The sequence below is a fragment of the Anomalospiza imberbis genome, chromosome 9, assembly GCF_031753505.1.
Source record: "Anomalospiza imberbis isolate Cuckoo-Finch-1a 21T00152 chromosome 9, ASM3175350v1, whole genome shotgun sequence".
Classification (NCBI taxonomy): Eukaryota; Metazoa; Chordata; class Aves; order Passeriformes; family Viduidae; genus Anomalospiza; species Anomalospiza imberbis.
The window spans coordinates 20,012,707-20,028,917 of NC_089689.1; the positions used below are offsets into that span (position 1 = coordinate 20,012,707).

Here is a 16,211-nt window from a genome sequence, read left to right on the forward strand (position 1 = left end):
AGTGCCTGTGAATGCATGCCCTATTGAAGTTTATTAAAGCCCAAAACACTGTGATGTGCAGCCCAGCTGTGCACATCAACTCTTATGCCTAAAGAGTTAACCTGCCCTAAGCCACCAGAGTTGTTGCAAAGTGTAACACCAAGTGTATGTGGCTCAATATGCTCTAAAAATAGAGGCAGTACTTTAAGTGCCTGAGTACTATTTTAGAATGAGATCTCAGTGTGTCAGACATAGCTGATGACACTTTGACTGAACCTGAAAACCAGAACCTGAAGTGTGGTGTACATAAGCCTTGTTCAGCCACCACCCAAATCTGCATTTAAGGAACTGCTGTTTCTGCATGTCTGACAGGTAAATCTAGCAACCTCGCAGGACATCCAACACTGCCTATGATGAAGGTGCAGGAGTCACACAGCTCCAAAAAACACATCAGGAAGTTCTTTGGAAATCTCCAAAGAGCTGTGAGCTCCAACTCAAAAGGTGTGCTTTAACAGCTCCTGGAGAAGGAGCTCAAATGCTCTATGCACCATTTCCAAGATCTGCAACTGAAACCCAAAATTTGTTTTTTCTTTGGTACCTGTCACTGGGGCTGAACCATCCCCCACCATGGCCCTGTAAAAGCAGAAGGGCTGGACTGGAAGCACACTTTAGTGTTTTTCTGATGGGTAGCTCTGCACAGCAGGGCAGGTATCTCAAATCCACTTCAGGTGCATCACTCTCCCACTCCACTGTATAGAACTTCAGCGCTACATAGAATGAGGTCTGAAATTTAACCTCCAAGCCATGCATGAAAGTCAGGTATCTCAAAGTGATTGCTTGTGTGCCTGTACCAAGGCTGAGTCCCCTCAGTTTTCAACACTCCAGAGCTTCCCAAACTCATACATTAAATTCCTCTTCGGACACTCAAGATCAAAACTATGGTTTCAACGTCTTTGTTCCACTATCCTCCTATGTCCTAAAGAATTAATACTCCTGTACTTTATGGCAGCAGTCTCCATGTAATACTTCTAATGGCACTTGGAGATCCTCAAAGCAAGGTGATACATAAGCAGAAAGCATTATTATTTAAGGATTTGAGGGAAAGAATCTCTTGTTTCAGAAAAATGGGAAGGTTATATGTCCATAAAATGCAAAAACAGCCGCTCGAAACTATACTTGAAGGAGTACGTAAAAAAATTGTACTTGTTGGGGGCTTCTTTTCCTATTACTAAAAAAAAATACAGCCTTAATTAGAAAAGTACAATTTAGGCACCTATCACACTCAAAAGCTTCTTTGCAGTATATTTTACCTACTGCTTCAACATACAATCTGTATCATTTAATTGATGAATATTTGCACAAATTGCACTGGTTGGCTATTATCATATAATCATTAAAAAATTCCTCTTCACAAATTTTACCAAGAACAATATTAATTAAGTGGTATAGACATTCACAGTGAAACACAAACCTTTGATGCATATAGCACAATATTATGGTTCCTTACAGCCAGTTTTGTACCTTTTTAGGGCTAAAATGTTAATGTCAATCTTTCACAATTAATTTAACTTTGCCTCCCAGCTTCACCTTCTTTTTCATACAGTCTTGTTTCAAGTGTTGTCTTGTCTAAATATCCTGCCATTATAGTACATTTCTTCTTTTGTGACTTAATGTTGTAATTTGTAAGGAAAATGTAAGAATAATTACTGATGTAACAATAAAGCATGGACATACTGTAGATAATTCTGGATTTTTAACTAGGAAATGTCAGTTCACAAAATTATCCTCTGTCCTCCTTTGAATGAGCTGTCACCCTGTGCATATCTTACTTTCATGAATGTAATATTTTGAAAACTGCCAACTTTCTCTTCATATTTCACAATCATAAACATAAAGCAAATATGATGCTGCTAAATAAGAGCTTGAAATACAATCTTCTTATAGAAATATGTATGTCTAAACCAGCTTCCCATTTTATTGATTGCTCTGTGCAAAAACATGAAAGCATAAATACTAGGAGTTGATTTGTTTTAATTTCTTTGCACTTAGCCATGGCCTCAGCCTAAAGAAGGATCTAACCAGTCTGACAGTTAAAGATTAACAGTCCTGCCATACCAACAGGCTTGACAAAGGAGCTTAACTTAATCCTTAAGGCAGTATAAGATGTCTTATGTGTATTACTGCATAGGAGCACAACTTTAATAAACACAGTGTAATGTAATTTTCAGTAGTTTTACTGGTGTCAAGTATGAGATATGAAGCAAAAAATAATTTGACAGATCTATTTGTTTTGCAAGGGTAACTATTTTTTAGAGATTACTTGCATTTTGAATTTCAGTCTCAGTGCTTTGCAAGGACTGGTATACAAAAAAGCATAAAAAAAAGAAACAAGCAGATGCAAACTCATCATTCATAATCATGAGGGACTCAATCTCAGCTAAACTGGCTCACACACTGCTCTGTTATAGCTGGTTCTACCTCTGACCTCAGTCTCATGGTTTTCATCCTCTTGCTGAGAACAATGCACTCAATTTTAAGAAGTTTTGAGAACTTAAATAACTGTTAGGTCCTTGGACTTAGTATGACATGGATGAGGGTACTTCTTGCACCTGCAAAAAGAACTAATCTTCTTTTTTATTTGCTATAGACCGTGAAAATTAACCAACATACCTGAAATCTCTAATGTTAGGACATTCATTTTCATGTTAAAACAATTTTTTTTTCACATTAGGCACTATAAATATGCTATGTCATCTTTATAACACACTGAAAAATATACCTAGAAAGTGGCATCATTAAAAAATACAATTTCTGAAAAATATCAATAAAGTTGATGCATCTTATCATCAATCAATTTATTCTATATGTGTCTGAGAGCACTGATAGAAGCACAGTGGCTCAGTCTCTGTTTAGCATACACTGTACCTCCAGTGCAGTGCCTCCTCGTGCAGCTACCTCACTGTGCTGCTGAGCAGTATGAAACCTCAGACAGGTCTGCAGGTCCTGTGAGGTGTCTCAAATCCCAGTTTGATCTGAAGATACACGCTACTGCAGTGTATGGGGATGTCTGTGCATGGGATACATTGCTCTTCCATGCTGGCAGCACTGGCAGCACTGAGAGAAAGACTGAGAGCCACCCACACCTTCTGCTGAGGCCCAGGATGCTGCACACCAGCGTCTCATGAGAGCAGGAACATGATCCCTACACTTACTGGTGGGTAACAAGCTGTGCCAGTTTCAAATCAGCACAGCTGGGACTGAAAGGTGATTCTAAAGCCTCATTTCACTTTCCATCCCAAAATGTCCACAGGCATAATTAAAGATACCCTGAAAGCTGTTTTGTATTACATAAACTGCTACAGATCAAAAGGGTTCACTGTGCTGGAAGAAATCAGACACATTAATACCAAAGATACCCTCCTGGCCCTGATATCCCTCCTCCACATGTACCAGCTGCCCAAAGTACCTCAATTATGCCCTTAAACCATCAGGGACACATCAACACTAGCCCTGAGGAAGAATATTCAGCATATCTGTAACGAGGTTCATTGCTTCTTTGCACTGCTACTGAGACATAAAGCAGATACAGCAAGAGTGGAAAATACAGCTCTAATTTTGATTCTACTTGTAAAAACCAGAGCTTTTGGCTATTCATAAAAATTAAATCAAAATTAAATCCATTAATATGATAATTATACATGGAAAGAGTAACATTAAGGCTCAAAGGCAAACCAGGCTCTTGTTAGTGAAGACATTACTAAATATCCCATCAGCAACAATTCTACACTGACCAAAATTAAGATACAGTTGTCAATATTTCCAAAGCAATACACATGGTAAGACTATCAGAAAAGACAAATGAAAACACAAACATTACAAATTAAATAACCTATGCATACAGAAATAACCGTGTTACAAGCAAAAAACCACATCGCTTCATGCTCAAACATGAATTTGTAAAGCAAAGAAATTAAAATCTTTTCTTAAGCAAGTATCTTCCCATTGAAAAGAGCAGATTTTGTTGTAAGTCGTGACTCAAATGACTAAATCATGCTCTGTGAACCAAATTTAGTGTCTCATTTCAAACTTTGCAAACCTGATCCACAACATCATCTATCATATTAGGCTGCAGTATAAGAAAGAAACTATGAAAAATAGTCTTCTTTTGTTAAGTGTACTAAACATGTGGCAAACTAATGGCCAAAATTTAAGTGACAAAAGTACTCTGAGCTATATTCTCCAGGCATATAAGGCAAAAAATTCCTGGCAGAGGCTGAAAATGCTCCTCTGGAGCAGAGTCAGGAAGCCATTAGGACATGGACCAGCAGTTTTTTTTTCTGGGAGATGCAGGCAAATACTGACCATGCTGCACACAGCCAGCCACAGAGCAGCGCTGCCCAGGAGTCGACTGCGGCACTCACAGAAGCTCCGTGTGAAAGCTCCATAGCCACACCACATGTGCTGAGCCCAGGACAATAAACCCTGCCTTTCAGTCAAGCTTATTAGTTCTGGCTTAGCAACAGGCAAACTGCAGTGGCTCTGCTGCCAGAGCAGAGCCTGTGCATCTCCAACCAGCTCAAAGGGAGGGCAGAGTGTGCTCCTGTCTGCTGGCAAAATCCCATCCTGACATATGCTTAGACATCATGTCAGCTGGCACTGGAAAACCCTCTCTGAAGGGCTGGGTATTATGTACAGTCCCATTCATGGCTGAGGAAGTTCTCATGGATAATGTGAGCAATATTATAGCAAAGTGTCTCATTCTTCCTAAGGCTCATGAATCACTATTAAATACAGAAGGAAATCTGGAGTGGTGCTACAAAGAGAATAGTAAGCAGGTGAACAAATGGAAATAGCAGTGACTTCGTTATAGGCAATTTTTTGTAAAATGTGTTTGAGATAGTTATCAATAATATCAACAATGACCATTTTATGGAATATAAACGCTAAAAAAGAAATTACCTAAATAAAACATGAAGTGTTTTATTTATAATAAAACATGAAGTGTTTTGTTTATTTTTTTAACAGGAGTTCACCTGCAATTATCCAGGCACAGGCAGATGAGCTAAGCAAGAACAGGCAGTGCTAACTCTGCATTGCTTCAGCAGCTGCATTCAGAACACTGGCTGTATTTTGAGGTTTTATGTTTCTATTTTAGAGTCAACCAATACACTGAGATGTGTAAAGCTAACCCTTTTACAGTAGCATTAGGACTAAAATGGAGAGCAATCAAATTTAGGAGCACATGTGACATTATTTTAATCTCCATGGATGAAATGAGGCCAAGTGTTAGAAGGACTGACCCAAAGATGCCACACTGAAAGCTGTTGGAAAGTAGGGAAGGGGTTGCACAGGTTGTACAACATCACATGCTACCTGTGAGCCTCTGAGCTCTGCACTAAGACTGGGGATAAAGCTGGGAAAGCACTGCTTCATGTATTTGGCCAAAAGCTTTCTCATAAGGACCACGGACAAGTCTCAGAAACCACGTTTTCTAAACATGTCTTTGCTGTGGCCAATGGTTCAGTCTTTTCAAATACAAGGCGTACATAATTTGGATGTCTAAAGTTAAAGAACAGCTAGAATACCAAATGCAATTTCAGTCCTTGGCACTGCACTTGAGAACTGTCCAGATGTGTTGTTGGCTTGTCTTTACCACTATTCCCCAGGCACTCCAAATGCCTTGACCTCCAAATGCTACTGAAAGCACAGTGCAGAGCCAGCCCAGCTCCAGGAGAAATGAGGCTTCCAAAGACCAGGATTTACTTGCTCAGATACAGTGTGACTATTCTGGTTTCAAGCTAACAAAGCTGTCTCAAACTACACCAGGCAGACTTACTGACCCAGCTTCTGCCAGCCTTGGAATCTCTGCAGCATTTCATCAGCCCACAGCCACGTGTCACCTTCCTGTCTGCTGTGTCACCGGTGGTTGTTTAAAATATACTCTTAGATTATTACCTCCCTCACTTTATTAACTTTGGGGTGTACTACACATGGAATACAGAAGAGCTGAAGCAGAAAACGTATCCTATGACAAGAGGCTTTGAACTGAAAGAGAATAAGTGTTGACTGGATACTAGAAGAAAATTCTTCATTATGAGCGTGGTGAGGCCCTGGCACAGGCTGCCCAGAGAAGCTGTGGTTGCCCCATCCCTGGAAGTGTTCAAGGCCAGGTGCTACAAGGCTTGGAACAACTTGGTCTAGTGGGAAGTGTCCCTGCCCATTGCAGGGCGAGGAGTTAAATAAAATAATCTTTAAGGTCCCTTCCAAACTGAACCACAGTAGGGTTCTAGGATTTTGTAGTTATGTGCTTCCTCAGATGCTGTTTTGTACAAGCCACAAGCGTAAAGTTCATTGAAATGAACAAAAGTGTCTATCCACAGGGAACAGTAATGCAGGCAAGAGAGTTCAGAAGAGAACGAGCCCGGCTGTAACTCATGTCACTGCCTGCAAAACACAGCCTGGTATCTCAAACTGGGAGAAAAGGTTTTAACTTCATGCAGGCAAGCTGGTAAGCAGCCCATACGCGGTGATGAATGTGGTCTCTAGAACCCTGTTTCTCAGCCAGCCATTTCTTAAACATAACAAGAGTTCCTTTAACTTTCCTGTGCACAAAGCTTGGTACAGATGTACATTTGCACAAATTTGCACTGTGGAATTTTTCTTTTCTTAAGAGCTAGCTCTTAGACTGACACTCTGCTGTTATTATATCTACTTTTATGACCTGCTATAGCTGTGGGCAAGACATATTTTAATAGTACAAAATTTACAGAGTATTTTTCTTCTGCAATATTAACATCATGCCAATACCTGAGAATGCTAATAACACACTAAATTGAAAATATATTATTTGCTAAACAAAAATGCATATTCCAAATATATTGAATGTTTACTGAGAAACATTTTCCTCTTCCATGTTATTTCTAACTAAGCCATCCATTCGGTAATGGAAATTTTTTACAGCTGCAATGAATTCCTAACATGTTGTATTCAACAAGACACACATTTATATATTCTTGTTCTGTGTTACTTACAACAGTCCATATTATTAAATCTGAATTAAGGAAACCTGATCTATGCTGCCTATAGAACATATAAACCCATTACTGTTCCCTTATCTTGGACAACAAACACTTTGTACTACACTGTCATTGTGAAAAAATACTCTACTAATCTATTAAATGTATCAGTTTTCCCTCTGTGTTTTAAAATAGCCCAATCTTATTCTGAAGTTCTCTCACAAAGTTTCAGTAAGGATTCACTATTCACTATTGCATGTAATAAACACACTGTGCTCTCTTCCTTCCTGTGTCCCTCTGAACACAGCCCAGACACAAAATGTTACCAGATATGCCCAACCTCAGTTCAAATGTGCTGGTTTCTCTATAGCAATGTGCACTTGTTCCTCAGTGCCCAGCTCTGTCTTTCATATGGACTATCAAGGGACACCTCAGAGCTCCACTTCCCCGTCTGTATCTTGCACTTCTGTTGCAAACAGACGCTCTGAAGGCAGAAGTTTCAGCCTTGACTGGTTCCCTCTCTGCCTCTGTGACTCCTATTTTTACCTGCATTTGGCTATTTTCGGATTGACAATAGAGAACAATTAACGGCAGTTTTTGAACTGAAAAAACTTCCTTTTCCAGCTGACAGCAAACTTTAGTAACCTGGTCTTAGCACGTCAGGTTTTAACTCTTAGGGAAAGAGTGATGACTAATGGAGATTGCGTAGGGATGAGATGAAACAGAGTGAGGTTAAATACCATGATGCTTCACCTCACCTTTAAAGTAGCTTTTGTGCTGTCACATCTGCTTATATCAGCACCAAACGACTGCTGGTTTGATCATAATTGCCCTAATTAGAAGTTCAATTAATGCACTGAGTTCTTCGTATCAGTGCCACCTCAGCATCAAGGACGTGCACACGGAGCGTTACGGAGCAATACAGGTTACAGTCGTAAGGAAGGTCACTGGGAAAAGGAAACTAGCTGCAATCTACTGCTCTGAGGATATCACATAGTTAGGATGACACTCAATATCCACTTATGCCCCAGGACAAGCAGAAAGGGAGAATTTAAGGAATTCTGTTGAGAGATATCCATCAGCTGTGAGCAAAAATTACATTTCCTGTCATTGAAAATCTCATTTAGTTCAGACTTGCTTCCACCAAGGATTAAGAACCTTCAAAAGAACGCTTTGTCTTCGCAGGAAGATGAAAATAGCCTAGAATGCTCACAGTGAAAGATCATGTGAAAAAGAAATGCACAATATAGCAACTTGAAATGGTTATCAAATATAATATTCTTCAACACATACTAAAAATACATATGTGGTCATTGAAATTAATGCTGAAAGTGACGAGAAAAAAAATTACAGGGTTTTGCATGAGAGCTGAACAAATTTCACCAGCAAAGTATCACCAATTCCCTGCCTGAAAGTATTTTGCAAATCCATTGAATTAAGAATTTTGCACGTTCACAAAAGAATAGAGGTAAGCAGATGAGGGAAACAGACAGCACCCACATATTAAAATATTATGTGTATGATATTCATAAAACCAAAAAGAGCACATTTACTCATTCTTCACCTTTCACAAATCAGGATAACTTGTGAAAAATTAATATAATCCAGAATCAGTCAAAAAAAAGAAGTGCAAAAATGAACATCTTCATGCTTCTCCAGTTTTTCTTCTACAAACAAAAAAAAGAAAAAAAACCCAAAAAATTCACCAAACAAACACTCTCCCTTGGCCAGTTGCAAAAATAAGGTAATATATCATGACCAATATATGATATAATATATTGCAGTGAGATGTGACTTTTTTAAAATGTGAGAAAATTAAAACACAATTCTACATCAACTGTCGACTGCCTACTATTTATGTTTTTACTGAAATAAATCATCAATATCTTGTGAAACAGTCTCTGAAATAATCTTTGTGCTTCAGTTTCTATGAAAGAATAAGGCTATATCACACAATGTCACAAATTACATAGGGCAAGATCTTCACCTGGTATAAACTCCAAAACCTTCTCTTGTTTTCAGTATTACAACAATGATTGTCTCTCCTTTATCTTCCCAATCACCAGGAAATGATCAGAACATGGCTAGTTTGTGGTTGGGTAGGTTTTTATCCATCACGCTACATTAATGAACATTTACAACATCACGCACTGGATGCATACCAAGCATCTTTTCGTTTTTAGGGACATTTCAATATTGAATAGTACCTGTGCTCTTTTGAGATGATTTTTTAAGCAACAGATGCTGACCTCTGCCTGGACTCACTACACCTGCTATTTAGATTTCATCTTTAACAGCACTTGTTTTAGAAAGAATTAGGCAATAGTGTTAACTGTAAAATATGACTTGCTTATTCTCCTAGCTAACATTTCTCTCTCAAGCACACACTGAAGTCAGAATTCTACAAAAGATGTGTCCAGCTACAGAACACAGCCTTTTTCATAAAATAAATGTATAAACTGCACAGCACCTGATACCTACATGTAAATATTTGAAAATATTTCAAGATATTCTAAGTAGAAGCAGTGCCATGCTAGAACTACTGGTTCCTTGCAGAGATGCCAAGCAACCTGGAAAATGGGAAAATGTACGATAATTTGCTGTCATGGCTGTGGGCGCAGTATTGCCCTGTGTGAGCAGCTAGTGCACACAGAAACTACTAAAAATTTTAGACAAGGATCACCAAAATGAATGTAAGCCTGAAAAAGCACACTACTGCAGTAGCTCAAAAGTAAGAAATTGTAAAGCAGAGGACAGTCATTATTTAAAAGCTGTATAAATCTGGAAAACAATTGTCTCTGCTCCCTGTGTGTGGATATTCAGTTACATTCCCTGTCAGGGTTTTGTTTTATTTTTTTTTATGATGCCAACTTTATAAGGATTTACATAAACCTACAGCTCATCAGTGGTAGATAACTATGGTACCTAAAAATACAGAAAGCCAGGAAGCCAAGAGAGCACTGAGCAAAGGGCGTTTTGGCCTCCCACCTTGCCTAGGTCTCTGACACAGGGAAGTGTCCCCAACAAGGTTATTCTAGAATAAAGTCTCCCCCTTGTGGATCTCTTACATAATAAAAACTCCATCAAATCCTTAATTGTATAATAAAGTATGTGTTCCTTCCTCTGCAGGTGAGAATTTCAGGGGCAAATAGGAATGCGTAATGAAATCATGGTATGTGGTTTGCTTAACTCTGGGCTTGAACCCACCTCAGGCAAGACAAGCTGTTTTGCTGTAAGATACATTATGGTTCTGTGATAAATTAATTTAAAAAAACACTAAAACCTTCAAAATAATTTGATTCCTTCTCATCTCTATGCTTCATTATGAAGGCTGGTTTAGTGAAGGCCCGCAAAACTATCCAGCCCCAAACTGTCAATGGTTTAGTGAGGTAAAAATTAAAATTCCAAACTCATTTGACTTAATAATTACTAAAAATAATATAAAACATGGCAAGATTCCGACCTGATTTTAAGTGCACAAAGTTTACTATCCCAAAAAAAATAGTTTCATCCAAGAGCAACTTTTTGCAACTCAGAGATTAAGGAGTTATAGCAGCACTATTTGCAGAATGACTCTTCCTCAAACACTTCATTAACTATACTATTCTCTGATCTGCATTAGTTTAGAGGGATCATCAAGATTTCTTTGCATATGGTAATTCACATCATTATAAATTAAGAAATCATTGTGATCACTTAAATTATCAAGTTGATCTCAATTCGCTCTTAAGGTATTTGAAAGTGTTTATAATGAATCATACATTTTGACTGCAGGATTGATTTTAATTCTTTTTTATTTTCTAAGAAACAAAATCCTTGATGACTTGAAATATTATTCAATTACATACGTGACAAACTCATATTTTATTTGCAGCACCAACTGTTGAGTCAATACTGGGTAAAAAGCCTTTTAACTATCCAGACACATGTTCTCACATTCATTTCAGAATCTTAATATAATGGTTAAATATTTATTTCTTGCAAGTTCTGGAATAGTGCTAGGTTTCCTACTTTCATTAACATTCTCTTATTTGTATGCAGTAATCGCTTTAAAAATATTAGCATTGTAATTTCTTGCTAGCACTATGATAAATCAACAGAAAGGCTTATCCCCATGCCTCCCACAGAAGAGCATAATTCTGCTTCCCTCAATGCCAGTGACAAAACCTCTTTAATTTCAGGAAAACACCCACAGAATTAGAAAGATGTCACTTTGACAGTGTAGGACTCTTGTCCTTTCTAACTGCAGAGCAGATGCAGTAGCTAAGCAGTTCTACACTCAAAGTGCCTCTGTAGGAACCAACAGCTCCTCGAGGTAGAAGCCACCACTTCTTCCCTTTGTTTCAGTCCTTGATCTCTCAGTAACAACTATCAGCAAACCATATTTTCTGTTCAAAATGGGAGATTTTTTTAGGATACAACATCTGGCTATTTGGAACAAAAAGAGATACTATTTATTAATTTCAAACATCCATCAACAATGTCTGTTAACTGATGTTACTGTGGGACATGCAGAGGTGAAATGACAAGAATCCATTTGCATCTCTGAATCCACAGCATTTCTGTTTTTTTTGTTCCAAGAATTCAGCTCAACAAAAATTAAGTATGCAGTGCTAAACTGTGAAAGACTACTAAAGCTAAGTACAAGGGTTCTGATCTCTGATGTTTGACTCATGGAAAAATGAGCTTGCAGAAACTGAAGGCAAAGCCTAGAAACTCCTGCAAAAAACCTCTTCAACCTAGTAAAAAAAAAATGACATATTTTACTGTATTCTCAGAGACTGCCTGCTTATCTTGACAGTGTGGATGAAGAACTACAATTCTTATTGAATATAAAATAAAAGGACAAAAATAATTGGTAATTATAATATTGCAGGCTATATTTCAAAATCATTGTTACTTAGTACTAAGTGCCCAGATTTTCTGGCAAATAGTCTCCATACATGATCATCCGGCACTACTAAATGAGCTGTACTGCTAGTAGTGACAGACATTTGTAATACATGATATTTCACAATGAGGACAATTGTTAAATTTTATCCCTGAAGAGGAACATCTTTCCCACCACATACTTACACAGCTCATGTGTCAATACTCACATTGTGATTATGGATTACTAACTTCAGCACCTGGCATACAGCTTCTACATATATGTGCATACTTACTCCCATTAAATGCACAGAATGGGTACAACACCATGAACATGAAAGGAGATTTCCCTGTTGAAGCAAATTATGGGATCCAGAAACAAGCATAAGAATGATCCAGAGATTCAGTCTACTGCTACCTGTCATTCAAGCATGAACACATACCAAGGATGATTTTTGTATAATGGTCATTCAGCTTCAGGTCATTCAACCTGACAGATAATTCCAAGATTCTATATGGGAAATAAAGGAAGCCATACTGTGAAAAATCTACCATTCATTGTCATTTCACACCATCACCTCTGTGCTATCAAAAGAACATGTACCATTGCTGAATTCATTCCTGCCTCACCTTTGCAAGCCTGTTGTCCTCAAACAACAGGTAGTTCTCATCTCCTTCCAGACCTCCCTATCTCTTCAAATATCATGTCCTTTTCACAGCTACAAAATTTTACCTTGCTCTCTTCCTGCAGCTCTCTTCGCATTCCTTAAAACTTCCCCAATTCCTCCATTTCATTTGCTGTTCAAGCTGTCTTCTCTGCAGTCTCCCATGTCGCACCCAAACCACATGTTCTCTGAACATGTCTCACCATTCCTCAGTTCTTGCTCTCTCCCTATTCTCTCACCATCACCAATCCTGCATCCTTCTTTTTCCAAACCACAAATTTCTCTGATTTTTTTTAATGCATTCTCCATTTTTTATTATGGGTGAAACCTATGTATTCTGGGATTGTAAACCTGTGACAAATACATGGACTACCAAATTAAATTACAAAAAAAAAAAAAAAAAAACCTTATTAAGAAACAAAGCCCCTTTCTCCCCAGTCTCCTTATGGTAGTGCAGTGTCCTCACTGCTCTGTATACCACAGTGGCACAGCTCTCTGCATGATCATGTGTGCATTAAATTCAGACAAAGCAAGCAGGGAACACAGCAGGGATAGCACAATATTCTTTGTGACCCACAGAAGTTAGGTGGAAAAGTTATTAAACCTTCAGGAGATTATTACTGTGAGGCATGAGCTGTGTGAAATGAAATTCAGAAACAGAGTATCTGTGGGGTTTGGGCCATATTACAATACATTAAAAAACCAAAGGATCATCTTTCTCCAAAACACAAGGAAACATTAAAATTACCCTGGAAAAAAACAGAACAGTGATTTTAAGTATGGCCTGTTAATGAGGGGGTGTTTGTGAGTCTGGAGAAACCAGTGTGAGGTATTATCAGAATCAGAAGGCTACTCACACATGAATCCCAAAAAGCCCACAGATGACTTTTCAATTACTTCTGGATATAAAAACCACATGCACATCTATCTACACCTATCACTACAGTCACGTTCAAGAAGCACAAAAGAATTACAAGAGTACACGTCAGACAGTAGAAAGCCCATGGCCAAACTTGCTTTTTCTATAGACACTACATCTGAGAATTTCCAGGAGAACCATGTAAGAAAGCAAATAAAGCCTACAAAGCACCATCATGTGCTATTTTTCTGTGCTAAGAGCCCTACAGATAACTCTTGCATAGAAAGTTATGCCAGAAGGAACAATAAAAATCTCTGTATATCAAAGTCACTAGTCTTCACACAGTACCTCTAAACTGAGCCCAGTAACTTGTCTGACAACATATCTTTCAGAAGGTTGTCAGTCTGGATGTGAAAACATAAGAAAGTTGCAAATCCTCATTTCTCTTGCTTATTTTTTAAGGTAAATTTTTACTGCAAGATGTGTGTGCAGTAAACAATATCTGGGATTTTGGAAGAGGAAGACCTTGAAATTTACAGGTGAAAGCAACAAACCAAACACCAAACAAAAAGCAGAAGAATCTGCCTTCTAAGAAAACTACTGAAGCTTGAGTATCTCTTTGGCATGGATATGCCACTTTATGTCACTACATCTGTCCTGTGAGCCATCAAAGCTTAGTATGCCTATCTCTGGTAAACAAGTATTATAGTCTGACAACACAGCCTGGTAATTCCTCTGTCAAGGGGAGGGACATCATTTTGTTCACCATTAAAGAAGTGCCCCAAATTTCTAGAATGAAAACTATGGGTGACAACTTCTGCTCTCCAGAAGGAGGATGAAAAGGTCATTTGTGCAGGAGACTTTTTTTTTTTATTTTTTTTTTTTGCTATGACAAAATGAGCTAAGAATAAACACCTACCTATTGACTTTGCCCTCCAGTAAATAAACCTCATTCTTTAACCCTTACTTATATCATCATAAACATACATTTGTACTGCACCTAGAGCATACAACATTAGAAACACTTCACCCTACCCCCGGCTCCCCCTTTCCGCTGTGCAAGGGAGAAGAGAAGCAGCACTGCACTAATACCCAACCGCGGGCTGGAGCCCGGCTCCTGACCCCGGTAATTCCTCCTCTTGGACCAGGCGCGACGGCACCCGGAGGCCGCTAAAGCCAACCCCGACAGCGAGGCAGGCAGGGCACGCCGACCGCGCCGAGGGGAGCCGAGCATCTCACGGGGGCAGGAGGGAGAGCTCGACAGGTTCGGGGTCGGTGCCCCCCGAGGGAGGCCGGGGCAGCGCTGGGTCCCGGGAGGGAGGGGCGGTCCCGCGGCCGGCGGCTCACCTTGTGCTCCAGGACGCTGATGTAGCCCTCCAGGAGGCCGGCCCCGACGGGCAGAGCCGGGTGGCGCTGGCCGCGTTCCGGCGGGCGGCTGGGCACCGCCGCCACCTGCTGCTGCCGCCGCCGCGGCTCCGGGTGGCCCCCGCCGATGCCGATGCCGCCGTACATGAGCAACAAGCTGGTGCACATGGTGGTGAGCGCCAGGCAGACGGCCAGCCCGTGGCGCTGCGGGGGGCAGAGAGAGAGCCGGCTCAGCGGGCTCCCCCCGCCGCGGGGCCCGGCGGGGCGCGCCGCTTCCCCGCCGGCGCACCCGCAAGTTTCACCCGGCAGACACCCGGCAGAAGTGCGAGGAGAGAACTGGGGAAGCCCCTCCATCGTCCCCCTGCCCCCTCGACAGCCCGCTCCCCTGCCTCTCTCCTTCTCCCCCAGCCCTGCTTCCTCGCTTCTTCTCCCCTCCGTGCGCCCGGCTACCCGGCGCCTCTCATTCCCATGCCGCCGTCCCCCTTTGGGCATCTCATTCGTGCATTTTAACGAGTGCTGGGGACTGTAGCGCTTCCCCCCGCCCAGATACCTCCAGCGTCGTCCTTTAAGCAGATCGGTTTTCTGACGCTCCTTAAAACGCACACACACACAAAACCCCAAACCACGAGCAACACGAATAAAAGAAAGCAGGCGGAAAGTTCTTGGCCGCCGCCACCAAGGTTTGGTCGCCTTCGCGCGATCCCGGAGCGCCGTGGGGATGGAGCCCGGTGGAGGCTGGAGCGTGTGCAGGGTGCCCGGGGCAGCTCCGCTCCGCGCCGCTCCCCTGCTCTCCTCCCCGCCGCCGGAGCCGGGATGAGCCGTGCCAACAATGCACTTACCATCAGGGTCTTCATTTTGTGCGCCTCCCGGCCGCCAGTCCTCCCGCTCCCCGCTAGGCTCGGCATGGCGGGGAAGCCGCAGACATGGCTCGGCCAGGGAAGCGCCGCCGTGGCGGGGATTAGGGGGGAATTACACTCGGCCGGACCCTCGGAGCCTGCCAGAGCCGGGTCCTCGGCTGCCCCGCCTGCCTCCGCCTCCGCCTCCGCCTCCTGCTGCCGGCGCAGCGGCTTCTTCAGGGCAGGTGGAAGTTAACTTCTGCCTCCCTCTCGGGCGCTGCTCCGCTGGCGAGCCCGCGGCGCGGGGGGGCGGCAGCGGCGGGATCGCCGCGGGCACCGGGCGGGCACCGGGCGGGCACCGGGCGGGCACCGGGCGGGCGGCGCCTCTCCGGCCCCGAGTGAGCAGGAGCAAGAGCTCCTTCCCTTCCTCCCTCCTCTCTGCCCAGGCCTCTGTCCTGCTTGTGGCATCAGGGCACGACCTTCACGTTACATTATTTGTGTTTTTCCCTAGCGGAAAATTTCTCGTTCTTCCACCGCTACCTGGGTTTCCTGGAGCTGGCAGCGATCAGGCTATACTTTAAATTCACGTTAATAAAAAAATCGACGCCCTCAACTGCTTGTG

General features: G+C 41.6%; 1 protein-coding gene across 4 annotated transcripts in view; it reads right to left on the minus strand.

Annotated features, from left to right (window-relative positions):
* Positions 1-15,924, minus strand: part of ST6GALNAC5 (ST6 N-acetylgalactosaminide alpha-2,6-sialyltransferase 5) — a 69,279-nt gene extending 53,355 nt beyond the window's left edge. Inside the window, exons 1-2 of one of the 4 annotated variants that reach the window (XM_068200032.1) lie at positions 15,593-15,924; positions 14,736-14,957 (exon numbers count right to left, since the gene is read on the minus strand). In XM_068200032.1, coding sequence (XP_068056133.1) covers positions 14,736-14,957; positions 15,593-15,658 — 288 coding nt within the window. In that variant the 5' untranslated portion in view covers positions 15,659-15,924. Of the gene's footprint in view, positions 1-14,735; positions 14,958-15,303; positions 15,431-15,592 lie in introns of those variants that run through there. The other 3 variants (XM_068200029.1, XM_068200030.1, XM_068200033.1) reach the window with 3 other exon arrangements.
* Between the last annotated feature and the right edge of the window lie 287 nt (positions 15,925-16,211).